The 21,289-nt window shown below is 40.4% G+C and overlaps 1 protein-coding gene across 3 annotated transcripts; it reads right to left on the reverse strand.

Moving 5' to 3' along the window:
- Positions 1 to 698: 698 nt before the first annotated feature.
- Positions 699 to 21,074, reverse strand: si:ch211-204c21.1 (disabled homolog 2). Of its 3 annotated transcripts, none has more exons than XM_081714108.1 (16): positions 20,848 to 21,074; positions 15,212 to 15,269; positions 12,697 to 12,918; positions 8,723 to 8,871; positions 8,336 to 8,434; positions 8,090 to 8,221; positions 7,714 to 7,797; positions 6,981 to 7,004; positions 6,847 to 6,882; positions 6,323 to 6,385; positions 4,544 to 5,173; positions 3,834 to 3,987; positions 3,025 to 3,525; positions 2,805 to 2,884; positions 2,535 to 2,637; positions 699 to 2,355 (listed from the first exon to the last, which is right to left on the reverse strand). In XM_081714108.1, exons 3-15 carry the CDS (start codon positions 12,776 to 12,778, stop codon positions 2,569 to 2,571), a joined length of 2,103 nt encoding a protein of 700 aa, XP_081570234.1. In that variant the 5' UTR covers positions 12,779 to 12,918; positions 15,212 to 15,269; positions 20,848 to 21,074; the 3' UTR covers positions 699 to 2,355; positions 2,535 to 2,568. The 3 variants fall into 3 exon arrangements, with proteins under 3 accessions (XP_081570234.1, XP_026880045.3, XP_026880044.3); XM_027024244.3 differs by having other exon boundaries at positions 15,212 to 15,337; XM_027024243.3 differs by lacking the exon at positions 15,212 to 15,269.
- Positions 21,075 to 21,289: the final 215 nt, after the last annotated feature.

Genomic DNA, 21,289 nt, shown 5'->3' on the forward strand with positions numbered 1-21,289 from the left:
ATAAGGTAAAAATAATAATTAAATGCTGGTAGCCAATATTCGTTTATGTTAAGACTTTTAACCTCGTAAACTAAAGTCTGGTCTTTAAAAAAACACACCCAGACCTTGGGTTGAAAAGAATGGTGTGCAGAGATGCTGCGTTAGTTAAAAAAAATTAAAGAGACAGTGGTGTTTTCCCCACACAGTCTAGAACAGGCCGCATTCATAGATAAGTTTAGGGATAAGAGGAAACCCCTGACTTAAGGTTTTCAGTTGTTCTTGAGACAACCGCTTTGTCATATACTTTTAATGGTGTTCAGTAAATGTCTTCTGTTTTCTCTGCTACCCTGAATACTGACTTTCATTGCATGATGAGCATCAACAGAGCTGATCTTCTGAATTAATAACATTAAAAAGACTGTAATCAAACAACATCAATGCAACTGTCAGTTCAGTAAACGTATCTGACATTTTATTCGATAGGATAGTGGTGCATCTCCTCCTGGTTTTCAGGACATAATAAAACGAGCATTCATTCCCATACCATAGGCTTCTCGATAAAGTGTGAATAACAGCAAAAAATAGGAGTGTCTATGCAAAATATCAAAATGTGCCACTGACCCTTTCATCAAAGAGCCAAATCATGTCTGATGCATACCTAGATGACAGATACTCAAATATGAAATGTTATAGATAAATAGGACACTTTTAAAAGCCCATGCCACTAACTACAATTCCAGTTTATTGCAATTTCACTACAATTTCAATGGACTTCAGTTATACAACATCCAAGATAAATGGCGTAGTGGACAATAGAGTAGATATATTTATATATGTACACAGAAATACAGTACACACATTCCAAACACACATAGCTCATTATCACATGATTTGCTTGAACTTCCTGTACAGTACACAGAGATATTCTTTCATTCTTCCTTCGAGCCTTAAAGTTGTTGAGGTGAAAGCAAGTCAGTTTATTAAAGTTTCAATTATTATACCTCACAGTGCTGAGAACATTTCTCCTGCATTTTATCTGCTTGATATGTCTCTCAGACAGTGTAACATGATGAAAAAAGGGTTAGTTTGACTTTGAGTCCAACCTTTATCTCTAAATACAAGGGCAGCCAAATGGCACCAAGATGTCATCACAGTTCTTATGTCAAGTACTACCTGAATGATTTGGGCTTGTCAGTGTCCATGCAAGACAAAGGAACATATTAGAACAAAAATACATCAAAACAAACAAACAAAAAATTTAAAGAGAGGCTAGATAATACTTATATATATAGCTAGTAACTTAGTACTTAGTGGTATGTACTAAGTATGTATAATATGTAAGTATTAAGTATAGTATGCCCTGCCCAACCGGAACAGAGCAATGAAGCTCAAAGAAAAGAACAGCAAAGACAGGCTTGCTGAGATGAATTGTGTGTGTGCATGTGTGTGTACGCGCATGCGTACATGCGTATGTATGTGTGTGTGCTTACATGCCTATGTTTTACCAGTATGGAGCAGAGTGCCAAACACAGCCTGCCCATTTATCCGATCATCTCCATAGGAGTGACATAGTTTGTTTATCCTCTGCCCATCATCAAAACATATAAGCAAGTATTATATCAATTTGAATTTGGAATTTTGATTTACTCCACTGGGCTACAAAGAAGTCTATGACTGACTTCTGACTTATTTCATGTGGTTTAATGAAAAGAAAAAAGAAAATAAACAAATAAACAGACAAAAGAAAACAATCCTCCAATTTAGTTCAACAGGTACAAGAACATTTCATTCCACTATCACTAATTAGTGTCATTAAATGTCATGTGACCAATCAGGTACAATGTATAATAAATGCAACTGACATAGCATTTGCAAAGAAAAACAAACAAACAAAAAACTCCAAAGACACAAAGAATAATACTGCAATAAAGAACAGAACAGTGACCTATACAAAGCTATTGTATTCCCAGTCACTTATAGACAAGGTCTTCTTCGATTATTTTAACCTGTGCAATGAAAACGTAGTTGTTTCCTCTGATTGACTTGTGCTTTTTTGCCAGTGGCCGCTAAAACCACTATTATAGTGCCATATAATATTAAGCAACTTCCATGGTCAGTCACAACAGCTTAAATGTACATTTACACTATTTAGGCATATTATAGTATTGGAGTCAAGAATGGCACAGACTTTAGGCTCTGGGCATGTGCTCCTTTACGGTGTTTCGGAGTAGCTGGGACTCATTGAAAGAGGAGTGCTCAATGGAGTTCAGGACCTCAGGAACTCTACCTACTAGATGGCAGTGGCAGTGGGGCATGAAGATCTGCACCGGAATGGGTTGCACATTGCGGGGAACTCATATGGCTCGATGCAAACCTCTGTGAATATCAAGCACATAAAATTACCAATTATATATCGCTAATAAATGGAAAAAGTAAGGAATGGGTAGCATTATGGAAATAAAACCACCCCAACTATCCGCAGGCCATATGAACACTTTTGGGGGAAACATTCTTTTAAGGTTCTCTGAATTCATACTTGCATTTCCTAAGTTTACCTGAACTTTATGGATCCATCATTGTGAATGGCTGTCATGCAAAGGGGTTTCCAAATGGGTCTCTGAAGGGATCTGATCCCACTGCCTTGATGGCAGGAATACTCTGTAAGATTCAACGCAGGCACACAGACTATGAAAAACTAAGCCTCTTGCTCTTCTTTGACTTATGCTTGTATCACAATTCATTATTGCATTTTACCAACTTCCTGTGCAAGGATCTATTAATTCTTTTAATAACACCATAGTATATATGAAGGAAAGAATAATTACTGTTGCAGGTGTTGGCGCTCCAAAAAGACCAGCTCCAAAAGGGTTATCAAATAAGTTTTGTCCACCTACTTTTAGTGGCTCTGTAAACATAAGGCATGAAACACAATAAACAAGGTGGCCATATTTACTCAAATAGTCAAAAGTGGCTGACTGAAGAAGCCAAATCACAATGCACGTGAATACGCCAAAACCACTTTGCACTCGAAATCTGTCTTCTCACCATGCTTAGCTAGAGCATTAGGTGGTTTAGCCATTTGGAAATCTTTGAACATGTCTTTGATATCTCTCATCTCTCTCTCCCCTAAGGGATCCAGGTCCACAAAGACATTTGTGTCCACTTTGGGGGGCTCTTTGACAGCTGCTGTACGAGGTGGGATCTGTGGAGGAGGGCTGGAGCTCTGCTGTTCCCCGGGTAACATACTTGAAGTTGGAGGAAAGACACTTGTGTGGAAGGGGTTCCCCACCGTGGACTGCTGCGTCCAGGATCCATTAGAGACAGGGGTGTTGGTTTGCCCCCAAGATGGAAGCTGTTGGGTGGTGGGGGTCCCAAAACCTCCAGGGGTGCCTCCCCAGGTGGACACTGGTGAGGTGGAGAAGGCTGGGGGTGGCGTGAAAGCCTGGGAGCCACTGCTAGAAGCAGGGAAGATGGAGGAAAGGGGCTGGCTCCATGGAGTTGTAGCGAGAGCGGAGGAAGAAGATGAGGGTCCAAGAGACATCCCCCCTTGATAAAAGATCAAAAGGTTAAGATGAGACAACACATGCCATTTATTGATGGTAGACGACACAATAACCTGAAAACTAAAGCGGACTGTAGATGTGGACATGCTAGAATGTCCTGAAATGTTACAGACACAAGACATGATAGCCATTTGTGCTGGATACATATTTTGTATTCAGACGTAATGCTCTGCTGCATCTGAATGGCAAACTGTGACATTTTAAAGTCATTTCTGAAGTGCTAAACCGTCATAAAGGTCAAACAATTCACATAAAGGTCAAATGATTAATATCTGGTTTCAAGAATGTTACCAAGGCTTGTGAAGGTGTCTGAAGAGCTGGTGGGGTTCTTGCTGAAAAAATAGACTGGGTTGACTGGGGTGCTGTCTGGCAGGGGAGGAGAGGGCGACTCAGACAGTTTGGATGAAGTGAATGGATCTGCAGGTTGCTTTTCATTTGTCGGAGACTGAGAAGTGGAGAGACAACTGTTATGATTCTGCAGGAAGGGTTTAGTATAAAGCACCAACCACTGAAGTAGCAGTTAGTAAGACAACATGAAGCTTTTCAGTGCACCACTGAATCAGTTCTTACCTGTTGTCTGTCATTCACCGAAGCAGTAAAAAAAAAAAAGTCAAATCAGAACACCATGTAAGAGAAGTATGGAAGGTTCAGCATGATGAGCTATTCTGTTTACCCTGTATACCATATTCTGTTTACCCTGTATACCCTATCAATTATGTACAACCTATCAATTTAAATATATTCTTGAACTGCATGAGGCCACTGTAACTGTTATGGACCTTAATTGTAGCTGTTAAGACATTCAAAAGTTCAGAACTTCATTAAAGTTTGTTAGGTTTCTAAAGTGCCTGCTTACTAATGCTCCGACACACAAACACTTCTATACATGTAATAAAGCCTCTCTGTTGTACAGTCTTCTTCAGCATACATATTCCGTGTATAATCCCAAAAGTAAAAAGAAGACTATTGTCAACAAAGAATGTATCATGTCCCACCCTCACCTTCACAATCCTTCTTCCTCGGCCAGCTTTTGTGTTGAGTGGAGGTGGGCTTATAAGGACCGAGTCCTTGGCTTGACTGGGGGCCGGCTCAGGTTTGCCTTCGTTCTCGTGCCTCGCTCCATTCTGAATAGGTTGGGTCCTCTCCAGGGCCTCCAGGAACGGGTTTGGTGTCGATTTCCCATCTTGGCCATTCTGCTCCCTTGCTGGCATGCCGTTTTGAGTCCAGGCAGCTGCCTCTGCTGCCCTGCCATCTAGTGGCCACTGGCCATTACTGAGTGCCTGTATCACCGTCCTGTTGGAAAGCTGGTCAAACTGCTGGCCCAGATAGTCAGAGTCACCATTCTTGGGACCGCCATTGGGAACGTGGGTGGAGCCGTGGCTGGCTGAGGTGGGGCCACCGTCGCACGCTATTTGGTTATTGCTTTTGGAGAAGGGGTCATCGCTGAAGGGGTCATGACTTGGGGTGGGGAAGAAACTGAGCTGTGAGGAGAAAGGGTTCTCAGGCGAGAGGCTGGACTGGGCTCTGAGGGCAGAGGAGACAGATGGGCTGGTGAAGGGGTTGCCTTTCACACAGTTCTGATTGCTGTCTATCTCAGTAGACAGATCCAGCAGGAGGATGTCTTCTGGTTCCTGAGAGAAGAGAATGAAGTCATTAGTTACATGGACATACTATGTTATTTGTTTTGTTTTCCTAGGATGGCATAACAATGCAATGAAAACATGCAATGAGATGAATAACATTAATGCCATGGTTCAAAATCACTCATGTGTACATGCGATGACTGACTAGAGAGAATGCCTTTGTCAAACCTTAAGAAAGGTCATGACTAGAAAATCATTTTGCCCAAAATGTTTTTACAGTGCATGCTTCTGATGGTGGAATACATGTTACAACAGACATTTTAATGATGGCATTACCTGGATTTAAGCTCTCATAGTTATTGCAATTTAATGGAAAACAACAGATAATACATCAAAACCCAATAAAATGTGTAAGGAAAACTCACAAAAGCCATAAAATATTATAACAAATATCAAGTTGATGTTTTTTTTATTATTTTATATTTTATTTCCAGCTCAGTGCTTTCATAGTCAAGGGACTTATTCAGCTATATCAACAGCACAATCCATTTTGTTCCCTGTTGAAACATGAAAAAGCTCCAGACATTTTGACTAATCAACTCTAGAAGTTTTTGTGCTTAAAGTCACAATGACAAAAATCTGTTTCATGCAGCTGTATGCACCACTGCCGTGTAGGTCCTCTCTCCCCCAACAACCGCGCCGTGTGTGAGGTACCGCGTCTGGAATTTTTCTTGGCTTCAGCCATGCTCTTCCATTCCCAAAGATCTCATTTCCGTAAAGCTGGGTCAATTAGACACTCTGTGAGTAGACCAGGCACTCAGCATCAAGGACCAGCTCCACAGCTGGACAAGAGAGCTGAGCCTATGTCTGAAAAGCCTCAGTTATGCTTGACAGGCACCATGTTCATCATTTATTTAATGTGCCATTGCTCCAGTAAAGATTGTTTTGTGTTTGAACATTTTGAGTTAGGGCATAGCAAATGGACATAGCAAAAGCTTTCCATCCAGAAATGAAACGTTGAGATCTTGATCTCAATAATACTCATGGGGGGCCTTTTCTTCTAACTATTGAAGAATTGTATTATTGGATCATTGATAAATAATTACACATACACATAAAATCCACTATTGTTTTCACGTCAAACTGAAGTATAATAAATGTGTTGAGTTGGATTAAGCTGTTTAGATTTGCCCTCACCGTGGTAGAGTGTAAGTCTGGTGGAGTTGACATGTCTCCAAACAAGTCTAACTGGTCAACACCCTGTGAGAAAACAGACAAGGAATAAAAATAGCTTAATAGGGGAAAAATGAGACATTACATGCCAAAAACACTAAAGGAAACCAATGACTACAATTAATACAAAGTAGCCAAAGCCAGCCACAAGACTGAGAACAGATGGATTGGTCTTGGAGTGGAGGTAATTCATGAAGACAGAATAAGAGGAGGACGAGACAGGAGTCTGAATGGTTATACTTGGCATGTCTTAGTGACTTCTTTACCCCCGGGGAATTAATGGCTAGGACATAACATGGAGACTGATGGCCTAGTAAGAGATCTTGGTGTTAGAATTGGTGTGGGTAAGTCTGCTGGTTGAGCAATTGTAGTAGACCTGAGATTGCTCACTGTCACGCTCATCATACATACATTAAACCACTGTTTTGGTATTGAACAGAACATTAATGGAGTCTAAACCAAGAGATGACAAAACAGAGAATACTTACTTTTCTTTCACCAGTGTGTGAGGCTTCACTGCCATTCTGATGGGGGAGGGACATCTTTCAGATATTCTGATATCATGCATTAAAATATTTTTATAATGAATACTTTTGACTACAAGGTAGATGTCTATGCTTACCTCTACCGCTTTACTTAATTCTTCCTGGAGAGGATACAGAATCTGATCAGCAAGACAGCAAAGATAACAGACTACAAAAAAGCTAAAGCAGACAGAATGGAACAGATGTTGGATTGTGATAATAGAGATAAAAGTAGAGGTTAATTACAGAAAAGCCAGCTTGAAAGCAGGCTACGATTTCTCTGCTGAATGTATATGGGAACAAGGTAAATGACTTTTCATGTGTGTACCAATCAGGGCCAGGATGAACCCAGACAAAGCATATGACAAATTGAGTGGGTGCTAAAACTAAGGAAAACTGAAAAAAAATTAAATTTTGGAGCTATTTGGAATATTTGGAAATATGGATCTAGTCAATCTTATTATGTTAACCTATGACTGTATCTAGTAAATGACTCCAAAAAGGACCATTTATTTGTGTAATCTTATGCCAGAAAAAGTATAGAATTAATTTAGAATGATACTTTTTAGTGGACGGAAAAAAAACAAACACTAAATGCTCTGGATACAAAATTTGGGATTAAAAAAAAAAACTTATAGTGTGACTGTAGTGTGACTTTATATGAATACCTCAATACAATCTTCATGTATTTTGATGGCATTCTTAATTAAGTAACTTTCTAAAGCAAGAGTACTGATTTTATTCTAACAGTATTAAATGTCATAACAGAAATTTTCCAAATAGAACAAAATAATACTCCATTATATCTCTACCTTCAGAGATATCCCATACCTTCTTTGAGCCTTCTCCTTCTTTTTTCTTCATGTTGAAGATGAGCTGGAAGAGATCTTTCAGGTCAATGACAAGAGGCTCTGCCTGAAAGGAAACACATGCTGTTAAACAGTGGACTTCCTGAAATCATGTGTGTGTGTGGGAGGGGGTGTGAATGAATTGGTACTTGTGCATTTGGGGGTGTTAGGAAAGAAAAGGGAGTGAAAGTGTGTAAATGTGTGATTCTATTTTGGGTGTGGTATGTGTATAATAGAGATAAACAGAGAAAGATAAGGAGAGACAGAGAGACAGAGAGAGAGAGAGAGAGAGAGAAAGAGAGAGAGAGAGAGAGAGAGAGAAAGCAATCCAGCACAAACCCAATAGGAATCCAACAGACCTGCTGTGCAGTTTTAATGGCGAAGAACTGGTGCTGGCCCTCTGCACCACAAACATAGCCAAATGCTCGATTGTCAGTCACGTCACGAGCGATAAAGGAGATTTTATTCACTGCATGTTCCAGCACTACTGCCTGGAGAGGAGACATCATGCACAACAAAGGGAGTTAAAATAAGAGATGTCTCTTCAGAAAAATGGGATGACTGGGGACAACGAGCATTGGCCGTAGATGGAAGATGGGACTCACTCCTGTCTTCTCGTCCGTAATGGTGATTCCTGAGAGAGAGATGTTCACCCACACTCTCTGCTTGTGTTTGCCCTGAGAGCGTGCGGCAGCCGCCTTCCCCTGAAAACAGACACACAAAAAGCAGGATGTATGAAGCTTTAGAACTAACCTTGCTATGTCAATAAAACCAACCTTGCTTTAAGGGAACAATAAAGGTGACATGTCTTCTTATAAAGACATTCCAATTGAAATGTGTAAGGTTTGCTGTGACAACCTTCAACTCAACTACAAGTACCAATTTGCGAGGATGTATAGGTTTTGATCAGAAGGGCTTTTTGTTGTTTTGCAGGGTCAAACTCAGCTGAAAGTGAATGAAATACCTCTTTATATGTTTGCCCTTTAACCTACCTTCAGTTTCATCATGGAATCTTGGCTCATTTTGTCCCCTCTGGCCTCAGGCACATCATCCACACCAATTAACTTAGCTTTGTACCGAACACCATCACCTCTGAACCTGGCTAACAGTAACTCATCCGTTTTCTCCGGGCTGGCTGCAGCTAAGTTAGAAAGACACACAAGAGTACACATTTATCTAAAAAGAACAAGATGAAAACATCTAACACAATTTTAAAGTACATTAGAAACAGAGAAAATTGATGACTTGAATGAACTGCCAGTTATACCAGTGACAAGAATAGTGATGTTGGGAAAACATGGTCACACCACAGGACTGGACTGACTGGAGTATCACAAATGATAGTTCTACTTACAGTGTAACAATGCGATAATGAGCCGTAGCCTTCGGCTAGCATTCAGAATGTAGTGCTACATTGCGAATTGTAGTACTTGAATTGTAGTAACTGAAGTACAAGCGCAAAAATCAAAGCTATGTGATTCTTTTCATTTATAATACATTTATTAAGGGAGGAAAATACTGTCATAAAGCAGGTGAAAGATTCACAGATATTGTGAACTGATATTTACATGGCTCCTTGATATACATAAACCATAATTCTTTTACAAAGGACAAAAACATTTTTATAAAATATTTTGAATCACTTTGGAACTTGTAAAGCAAAAAGATTTTTTTTTTTTCCATGTGTGACTTCATAGGGACAAACTGCTGGGAAAAGGCAGCTTTTAGCCAAGTCTACACACTTAACAACTGCAAAGCCAGTACTGGTTCTTCCACATCATCACAACCCATCATCAAGTACACTAAGAACATTAAGGTGATTGTGTGTAATTCACTAAAAGGTCTCCTCATTTCGCTGCCTTAGATTTGACTGCTTTAAGTGGTCGAAAGTACTCAAGTAAGGCAGTTATTCAGAGTATGCATCACAAAGGCACCTATGTTATGATGATGACCAGAAACTAACAGGATAGTGTTCAGAGAACATCTAAGAGATCACAGCATATGTTGCACTATGATGTCAAGTGTCACTAAAAACACCCTGGCCCACAGCTCCAGTTTTGCTTGGACACACAAAATCCATGTTGCCAGGCCCAGCAAAACACAGATATTAAGACCAAGAGCATTTTTACTGGTTTTTGCTTCTTGGTGACCCTACTATCTTTTAGCATTTTTCAGGTTTTTGACTTCCCTGCCCTCTGTCCTCTTCTGGTCTGTTGCACCTCACGCTCTCTCTTACTCTGAAGCTCAGGCAGCAGGGCCCACCCCCTGCTTGGCCGCTGGCCCCACTTAGATGTCAGGGGCGGGGCGCGGGAGAGAAAGAGCGGGTACGGCCGGGCAGGAGCCCAGACCGCCGTCCTGCCTGCTAGGGACGATATTGGCATTCATGGCATGCGGGGTCTTGACGGGCTGGAGGTTCCCCCTGTTAGCGCCAGGGCGCAAGACAACCCCCACTAACACATCACGGCAGTGAATGTGCAGGCCTCTTTCAGTCACTTCCTCTCCATTTGTATAAGTCAGACACAACAGGGTTTGTTGACTTTGTTCTTGGCCAGCGGAATAAGATGGAAGGCTTCAGTCCTTGTTAAGGGGCAATTATAATAAACAACACATGTAATCTTACTCTTGATCTAATGCAAAGACAGTTTGTGGATGATGGTCTAAGGTCAGAATTCTTTTAAGATCTTGAACAGTGTAAAACAAGCTCAGAACAATGACTCCCTTTCCACAGACTCCCATATATAGCTACTACTCTGTGTAGAAAAAAATGGTAAATGTTGTTAAAAAGCTTAATATGTTTGTTATAAAAGGCATTGATGATTTCCTAGTCTCTAGGAAATCATTTACATCAGGATCTATGACCACTTAGCTACTTTTGTACAAGACAGCGTTATTTTGAGGCTAGAAGTTTCCTCTCAGGCTCCTCATACAATGTGTGCTTTGATATTAGCAAGTGACAGATCCTTAAAAGTACAAGCAAGTGATACTGGCACTGAGGTAAACTGACCCATTAGGCAGACATTTTGGAAAGCTAAATGCCTAAGGAAATGCCTAAGGAAAACATAGACATCCTCAGATACCATTGAAACCACAATATCTCAGTTTTCATATCTCAAACTGTCATCTGTGGAAACAAACTGGGGTAACCCGAAAACGGAACTTCATTAACTTCAGTCATCTAGCTGAAAGTTCTTTTCAGCAGTTCACGTGATTAACATTGCAGCTGGTGTTTCATTGGGGCATGTATCATGGTGCGATTCATCCCTCTGCCCCAGATGCACATCAGAGTCCAGGCTCCTCAGCGTGGGACTGGGAGAATCAGTCCCGCTGTGCTCATGCCTGTGGAAAAGGATCATAAACAGGCACGGCGGAGAGCCTTTCGCAGTCGCAGCTGGAAGGCCTTGTGGAAACAGAAACAGAGCCCTAATGGAATCCATCACTGGCGCACTCTTCTGGTATGAGCAAGCCAGGCAAGGCAAACAATACCACTGTGCACTGGGCTTAGCTTAACAAAATATATCCAAAAAAACGATTGGGTCAAGGAAGCCCGTGGACTGCTGCACAGGGGCTTTTAGTTCAGTTAGCCACTATGACCTACTTCAGAAGACGCTGAGCAATGTCATGGAACTAGATGGGGAAATTCACTCAAGGACCCAAATGTACACAGGACCAAGTATCTTCACCAGCCAGATCTACTTCATTAGCTGCCTTTCATGACCAGCTGGTGGACTTATTTGAATGGCAAGTGTGTAATACTCATGTAATAACTTGGCAATGTTTGAATGCCTCTAAGAATTCTAGTTCTGGATGTTATGTTGTGCGAAATCTAACCTAAGCATATAATGAGCCTGAAGCAACACACTTGCCTCAAAATACCATGGATACTTAGAGCATTCATATTCTGTGACTTGGACAGAATTAAACCCAGTCAAAGCACAATCCTTTGAATTTCTGTTTTTTCCACTCAAAGGAAAAAAAGAGATCTGAATGGGGTATCTGTTAAACATTACAAATGTGCCCTTTCATGTGTACCCCCCCCCCCAAATGAAGAACATATAAATTTAAAATCAAAATATATTAACACATATGTAATATCCTATGGATTGAGCTACTAATAAAGACTTCTCTTGGAAATTATATAAAAGACAAATGGCAACTGCTATTAACATGAAAGCCATTTTCCCAGAAGTAATGACAAAAGCTCATGCACACCAGATTTCTACATCATGTAACTTGACACCTATATAATTTTTAAGGGTCTCATTCTGGATTTAGAAAAACAATAACCTTAAGGCTTCAGGTATTAAATGATAGCATAAATGACAGAGTAATGGAAGTAATGGTAATGCTTTGTGAGCTTCTGATAGAAACCAAACCATTCAGTGCTTCATCTGAAGAAGTGGTGAGGACAAAAGAGGCAAAACACAGCACGCTCCCAAACGGAAGCCTAAGCTGCACTTCAGTGGCTATATTATATGGAGGTCTGCCGTGGCATAAGCCTGTTTTTGCTGAGCCGTGCAGAGACGTGGACACTGGGCTCGGTGCCCAGTACAATTCATCCTCCGGGAACAAGATGCAGCGCATAGACCTGACAGACACTGTTACTAATCCCTCTAATGACAATCTAAGATACTAACTTTTCTTGTTACATCATAAAACCTAATTTCAGCCCAAGAACCTTGTCCATTGACCACCTTTTCTGCAAGCAAGTTGCTCTCCTATGAGAAAGCCCACATCACCATCCCCACCCCCCAAAAAATTAAAAATAATAAAAAAGACAAACAAAAAGGGGCTGAGATAAACCAGATGTCAGTACATGGCTATGAGCCTTCCTACCGTGACTGACGGTGCGTTAGGAAAACAACCAGGCTGAAAATACCATAACCATCTGTGATAGCCTGCACTTCAGCCCACGTGCTTGCTAGCTAAACCGTACAGCATGCTGGGAAGGGGAAATGTGGGGGTGTACCCTTCTTCTTCTCTCTCCTGGAGGGCGTCTTGGTGGGTGCCTGCTCGACCGGAGGCACACCGCTCTCCACCTCTGCAGACATGTCAGGAGGCCAGCCTCACGTGATGGGGCAATCAAAAGCAACTCTCTCTCTCTCTCTCTCTCTCTCTCTCTCTGCTTCCACTCTTCAGGGCGCTCAGCACAGCTTCACTCAGCAGTGGACCATGGTCAGCAGGACATGTTCTGCGGAGAGGAGAGAGAAGTTTGGTTAGGAGAGTGCAGGGACCTAAGAATCTGGCAAGTACAATTAAAAAAAATTACAATTACTGCATTTTTATCTTTTCTATTTTTGCCAATTAGGAGCAGGCATACTGCTTGAAACATAGTAACATATAAATTATAATGAGTGTCCTTTTGTTGACCATTAATGGGTTTCAAATTAGCTCTCACTGCTACTCGGCTTTACTTTCTAGAAGTGCAGTGGTATCTTTTCTGCTTTAAACATATTTCTAATACAAGCTGTATTGCGTGGCCCATTGCCTAATCAAGAGAAACAGAGGGTGAATAAACTTGCTGTACTTTGAAGCCTTCAGGTAATATGACTTCACCATTGAGCTATAAATACACCTCTTCCCTTGCTTATTACACCCCACCCACCAGTCTGGCCTTAACCCAGTCATCTTATCTTCTGCAACACTGACCCACATTTCCTAACAGTTGTTTAATGAGTGCACACTGCAGTGATTCTGAATTCTCAAAACGATGACCAATTACAGCTAACTTTGTGTTCTCTCTTCCCCTCTTACTATGGATCCACAAAATAGCTATATGATCACGTGACATTTCTGATGAAAGCACGTTTCATGGGTGTGCTTAATAGATATGTAGGGTTTTGATATCCTTCTCCTTCCTTACACAGTGTAAAAGTGGCTACAGGAAGTAAGAGTTTGCCTTACATTTGGGATCCATACAGTCTCCATCTCTGCTAATCTCTTACCATAGTCTGGCTATTTTTCCAAGTTTGTTTTCGCTATAACAGGTCAACTAGGAATAAGACACAAATATCTGGGACATCTTTACCCTTACCTCCTGTCTATTTACTCAAGAGCACAGCATGCCACACCTATGTTCACCTTTCACTCTTTCACTCTCTGCTCCTCTTGGTCAAAACAAAATGCAGTGCAGCAAAGCTATCTGACAATTCAAACTCACTGATCATGGAGCGTGAGAGAAAAACTGAAAGCAAGAGAGTTCTTCACTGTGACAAATTACTTCATATTATGCATAATGAGCATGAATTGTTTATGGTGCTTTGGAAACAAGATATTCAAATCCTCTAAATCACACAAATTATTTATCAACACATAATACACCACAAAGGCACTTTGGCATTGTATTGTGTTTGAGGAAGGCCAGTAGACCTCTTAGTAAGGTCAATTTACATCCATACTTTCAGCAGGATTCCCCAAGACAGGAAAGGTTGCATGTTCTTAGCTCAAAACACTCTCTCCCTTTCCCCAGTCAGCAAGGGTATCCCACAGTTTTAGGCCAACAACTGGAAACACATTCCCTGTCACCTGACATTAATACTTCCTCGTTTACTCTAATCTGATTCACCCCAGAGACCTGTGACTGATTCATGACCCCACCTTTCAGATAGCAAAGGATGTAAACAGAGCTGCAAGCCCATGAGGACAGAAAAGGTTCTATTAAAAGTAAATATAAAAGCCAGCTGCCTTGAGCTCACCCAGTGTGATCATCTGATGGTAGGCAGACAAAATAAAATGCTCTAAAGTGGCCATCCTTGATCACTAATTAATGACCTTTCCTAAGCTAAGAAAAAGCTATAAGAGAGGATGAAGGAGATGAGAGGAATCTGGTATGCTGACAGGCAAGGAAGACAGTCACAGAATATTTATAGTCTATGCCTGATTTATTCCTCCTCATAATCTAGGCAGCAGTCCTGAGGGAAATCAATATATCTGATACCACTGAGCCTCTCAAGCTGTCAGAAGGGAAGAGGAGAAAGCGATGTATGCCTGGTCAGACAGTAAAACATACCTGACAGCTGGTAACAGGCTGTGACACAAACTGAAAAGCACTAACATGAGTGAGCACTTACATATGTGCATGCACACGCATACACATTGCATGCACGTGCGCACACACACCCACCCACCCACCCACACACACACACGCACACACACACACACACACACACACACACACACACACACACACACACACACACACACACACACAACTTGTGCTACTTAAGAATGAATAAAGGTTACAGGTTGCAGAAGTCTTTGCTTGAAATTGGTTGTTTTTACAGATATTCATAACTGTTCTAAAACACACAAGCAATGCTGCACTTTATAATCCCCATTGTAAGAGGTCATAATATCAAAGGTTAAATGAACAAATGAACAAATGAACGAATGAATGAATGAATGAAGTAACTTATATAGCACCTTTCTCAGGACTCAAGGATTTTTTACAATTAACACACAGCTTTTACATCCAGTTAACATACCAGTGAGAAGTGGCAGCCAATTGCACACAGCATACTCTCAATCGGAAACCACAGCCTCCTGGGGGACGGCATCAGGCACAGGAAGTTGAGAGAGGACAACACCCAGGACAGAGTGCCATTCCATCACTGGGTATGCAGACATACAGTCATTCACACACACACTCATATCAGAACAATTTTTACATAACCTACATATTTCAGCACTGTGTGAGGAAACCCACGCAGAGACTGGGAGAATGTGGAACATGGAATAAATAAATATCTAAATATCCATATAAAGGTTTACTTTCCTTTTTCATTTGCACCTAAAACTATTTGCGTTTTTAAAATGTTTTTATTGCTAAACTGTCCCACAGTCCGTTAAACAGCCACCGCAATAGGCTAGGTAAAAGGTTAAGGTATGAGGCTACAGTACAACTGCTAAGCCCATTATAATGGTCATCATGGACTTTTGATGTTTGTTTAAAGTGCTTTGCTTCAACACATAATGATATATATAAATGAAAAGATTTGACGAACCAAACCTGGACATTACATTTAGATGTAATATACCCTGACTGTCCTAATGTTCTAATTGATTTCTAATTAGATTTTTAACTATAATATGTTAAAAGCAAAGTGTAGTTTGATATTTAGTTTAAAAAAAAACCCAAAAACGTCTGAGCCAGCACTCCTACTATTAAAATACTAAACACAACCAACCATTCAATCTCTAGTCTAGAGAACTCTAATGAATTAAAAGCTTGTCTTCTTCTGTGGACAGCCTTAGTTTAAATAGATAGTTGACAGGCTCTCATAACTCATTTCCCAACTTTATGAAACCGTGCCTAAAGCAATTCTTTAGAAGTCATTACAAGGCATCCTGTACCTTTAAAACTCCCCCCCATCCCCACCCCCAACATACACTAACGCAGATGACTACAGAACTTCCTGGCCAAAGCTAAACCCTAAAACCAACATCAATATTTACACTCCGTTTCTGCCCTGCCAAGACCTCCAGCTCGTCGGTGTTCTCTCTCTCCCCCCTGCTGACTCGCCGGCCAGGACGCTGTTCCAGAGCAGAAGGGGGCCAGGACAGGAGGTGCAACTCTGAGAGTACCTCCGGCGAGGAAGAACAATGAGTGTACAGTAAACACATTCGCCCCTCTTCCCTGGCTGCCTGGCTTCATGGCTGTTTCTTCACACAGACCATGGCGCTCTTTAAATATGCATATCAAAAAATGGCTGCAAGCCAAGGTACCTCCACCTCTTCCTATGCTAAGAATTTCTGGGCTCTCTGGACAAAAAGTATCTCCCAGGGTGTTGATTTAGTAAGAAACAGGGCAACGCTGCAAAGGCTGCAAAATGTTTGAAGTCATTTCTTTGATCCTCCGAACACTGTTAAAGTTAAAATCTAAACCTTTCTGTAATACAAATTGAACAGATAATACTCAGTATCTACAACTATATGCATTTCAGTACAGAAAGTCATTTTGGCTGCATTAGCATACACTATAACTTAAAATGGATAAATAAAACTTTTTCAAATTGCACCATTTTATTTTCAATCTCATATTGGACTAGCTTCACAGAGACCATATTATGTTGGTAAAATATTGTATTCAATATTATTCCACATACTGAATTATTTTATTTTTTAATTGAGCTACAAAACCTAATGCATAGAGCCCCCTTTGAGCCCCTTTACTGCACTCTGAGTGACACGTCTTCCCGAGTGAACCACTAATGTTCCCCCAGGTCATCAATCACTGCGTTGAAATAGTTCTTGTTAGTAAGTATACATATGTGATGTTGATGGAGAGCCAGGACTCCCGGTTCATTTCCAATCAAAGATTAGTCATTTTATCCAAAACCGAGCCAAATCTACAGGCATGAGAGCTTAAGTCATAAAACTGATGCAGCACTGTCACAGATGCAGTGCATCTTCCTAATGGTTTCCATGACACCCTCATGCTACTGGGGAAGGTTTTGGCAGCCTTGTTCTCATTTGCACAGCAAACACACAATCCATCGTCAGAGACACATAATCAAATAAAATTAACAAAGGTACACACAGAGCCTTGACAGAGGGTTTGCTGTTCAGTCATCACCCCTGAGTTTGCAGAAAAATGAGTTTATCCTTTCAGGATCCAGAACAAGACAAGCGCATAAATAAGAACTGCAATGCAAAGAAATGATCATGAGCCCTTGAATATATGTCTTTTGTGAAGCTGCAAAATGTACGATGCTGTTACAATACTGATAAATGATGTAATATAAAATCGATTTTTCAAAAGCCAAGATATATATACACACACAAATACCAGAACTATTTAAGCTAAATATAACACTTCTATAAATGCCAGGTATTTATTGCCTATAGACTTGTGATATTTATGAATTCACTTCAGTTCATACTCTAACAGTAAAGCAACAAGAAATATACCTTTATATTACAATGAAGTCTAAAGAGATTTAAGCTATTGTCCAGAAAATTGAAAATAAGCATAATAGGCTTTTAACATATTTCCAAAGCAGGTGTTTAACATAATTACCATGAATTTACATTGTTTTCATTCAAACAGTGCCCTCTCATGGGAAATGATTAGGATCCACAAATATTCCCATAATTCCCCACAGTAAGAAGAGGCTTTAAATTGTGGAAGAAAAGTATTGTTTAGTTCAACCAAACAATCTTAAGTCATCATCTTGTGTGGTCTTACATGTCTCATAAGTATTATGGTGGTGTTAAAACATCTGGTTAAAATATTAAACAATGCCAAGATCTGTCTTAAGGCCTTTTATGAAAATGACTTCTTGCCTTTAATATCCAAGTGAACTTAAATTAAAAGCTGACTTAGGCATTTTACAGAACACCCAAATGTACTGTAGCTCAACTGGAGTGTTACAGTGATCTTTGGGTTATAATGGTTTGTGAACCTTGGCGCTGACACAGTCCCACCAACAGGGATGTCTTCCCAAGTCTCCCAGACCCACTAATTAGCTTTGCAAATTCATTTACATTGTTGGTTTTTGGGTATAATTAAGAATACACTGTTATGTAAATACACTCTTTGCAGGAAAAAAAAAACTCTTACCAAATCCCAAAAGCAAGAGGTAAGTTAAGGATTTCTTCACAAATAAGGTACATGAAGTACTGGCCTTATAGTTTAAATTTCAGGTCAAACATTCACTCATACTGACCACTGTTATCATGGAGAGCTGAGACAATACAGGTCAAATTACCATGGCATCCACTGATGCAGGTTTCAAATCCACATCAACATATCCAAATCACCATCACATGAGCCCAAGGTTCAAGGTCTCTGGTGTAATGACACCTTGTCTACATTATGATTGTCCTGGTAGTTGAAAATCCCAACTTTCAGTTTGTTTTGTAATGGAGGTCAAGATAAAGAAGTGGTTCTACATCTGGCATCAACTTCCTTTGCTTTTTATTACTAAAGAGCAATGCAGAGCTTTAAGCAACTGTCCAGATTTCATACTTGTTTCACAAGGGGGAAAGTGGGACTCCAAACAAACACCCAGTGCAAAGGTCATTTAGCCCTGCATGTGGCCACCACAGTGAAATACCATACTTCACGTAAAGAGCTTCCATGCCTCTCTGGTGACCTGTATATGTCGCCAATGAAATAGTAGTCAATTTCTTTCAGCAAAAAGTCACACAGACAGAAAGACAACAAAGAGAGGCCAAACAAGAAGAAGCTTGGAAAAATCCATATTCTTAACGGAGACTTTCTCTTTCTCTGTACTGGCTCTTGTTTGCTGAACTCTCTTTTCCTTTAATGAAGGGAGAAAGCAACATAGCTGGTGGGTAGCTGGAGAGAAGAAATGGTTGAGAGTAGCCAGGAGTGAAGGAATGACTCAAGGAGGGAAATGAAGTCGAGTGCCAACATCTGCTTCCAATAAAACTGCACACATTGTACCAACAGAGAGGGGGGAAAAGCAAGTGTCTTGCTCTGAGTCATACTCAAGAACTTTTTAAAATGATAATTCACTTTTTAATACACAGTTAAATACATAATGATTTACTGTTCCCAGCTGGGGTATTTATGGGTGTTTTGACCATGGGCACAGCCTTTTCCTGTTTAACCTCGCTAGGTGCATGTTCAATTCTGAAGTCACAGAAGCAAAACCGACACTTTCTCATGACATTTCTGGTAATGTTTACATGACTTCAAACTGTTTGAAAGTCAGCTCTGTTTAAAACACTTACATGTTCCATCAACTGTATCTGCCCCTTTCCTTATGAAAGGAAGTGGAAAGAGTTTACAGTGGCATTTCCTCTATTAGATGCAACATGAGGGGTGGTGAGGTAACGTGGAAAGAAGAAAATGGTTCAGTTATAGTTGTATGCTGGCCATGCATTTAAGCTCCAAAACATATTTTCATTCCATCTATTCCCTCTCCCTGTCATCTCTCTTTACTATTTCTCTTTCGCCTTCTCTACATCCTGGACTGCCATAATGATCCAGGTCTATAAAGACATACATTCCTTCACACTGAGATCATACCTGCTTTCATAAGAAAAGTGTTTGTACACATGTTCTCCTAAAATTAACAACCCCAACAGTTCTTGGTGTTGACTTTACCAATAAGTCTATATTTAATAAATGAAATGATAGTTTTTCTGTAAATAACCCAATCTATTATCTTTACTAACATTTTTGACTATTCTGTTAATGCCTAGTTAGTTATGCATGTCTGTTATACATGTCTGTTATGCATGTGCTCGAAAAAATGAGAACATTTGTATATTTAGGTCAGAAACCAGCCGGCTTTTGACGAAAGCTGTCAAATAACCCTACTCATTTCGCTAAAAATGTAGTTCATTTAATTATGAACAGAATAAGTGAGCGAAACATCAGCAGGCTATACAAAGTACTGAGCAACCCACTACAATTGAAAATATCCTTGACCAAAATTAGAACATGACACTTTGAATTAGTCAGTTGTAAAGGGAAAGAGACAAAATGGCAATAATGCCGAAACCCAACATAGGCGAGCGTACATTTGTTCAAAGCCTACCTTCAATTTTGCAGGCGCGTAACAAGCCATATAAATTACAGCTCACCCGTCTTAAAATACGAAGGAACCAAGACTATTTGCGGTCATTAGGTAAACCACAACGGCTCGTTTTGTCGTGAGACTGCGTAGGCTACGTTTAACCCAAACGCACAGAGGCATAGGTGTCAGAAAAGCGCACACATGCGTTCTGGCTAAATATCTGACATTTCGCATTTGACAATATAGGATAAACAGCCAACCCAAGGGGGCGGGGGTCGATCGGTTATCTGTAGGTTAATGTCACATTCAGGTTGGATCGCTAATAGCATAAAAATAACAACAGGTTGCATCTAAAGGGCTACTGTTATGATGAAGACCACACAAAGAACAGCTATAGAAGAAGACCAATACACAGTGTTCAAATAATTAAAAATAACGGATTTAGGATAATAGCAGATTTTATGTAATGGGAATAGCATAGAAATACTTTGAAGAAATAATGTGCCAGGTAATGTTCCCGTCTTATCAAACTTACCCAAATGAAAATCGTTCAGGTCTCTTTTTTAATATATAAAAAATAAGTAACCTGTATTTAGGTACGAAAAACCGGCTATAGGCAACGCACTTACCGACAAGTTAACCAGCTGGACTTGAACCTTGCATAACCTACTCCTTAGTACTTTGTCAGAACCGGTAAAGCGGATGACGATTTTGGATAACCTACAGTCGAGTCTTTCCCCCGTATAGCCCCAGCCTTACTCCCGGGCCCGAGATGTGGTTCTAATAAGATGTTGGCAGCCTCGGACTGCCTTGGAATGTGCTGTGATGTTACTGCAGCTTGAGACTTGGTAACTCCCCCACAAAGTGCTGCCTTGAGCAAGGATTTTAACCCTCTGCAGACCAGACTGTAAATATGTACTCACTCCTCATTGGTCGCTATGGTTAAAACCCTCTGACGCGCCGAGCTGTGAGCTGCGCAAGAGAACTGAACTGTCTCTCTCAGCAGACTATAATTCCCCCAGCCGTTTTTTTTTTTTTTTTTTTTTTTTAAGATTTTTAACCAAGGCCATC

The sequence above is a fragment of the Electrophorus electricus genome, chromosome 5, assembly GCF_041902795.1.
Source record: "Electrophorus electricus isolate QZ-2024a chromosome 5, ASM4190279v1, whole genome shotgun sequence".
In the NCBI taxonomy this organism is placed as follows: Eukaryota; Metazoa; Chordata; class Actinopteri; order Gymnotiformes; family Gymnotidae; genus Electrophorus; species Electrophorus electricus.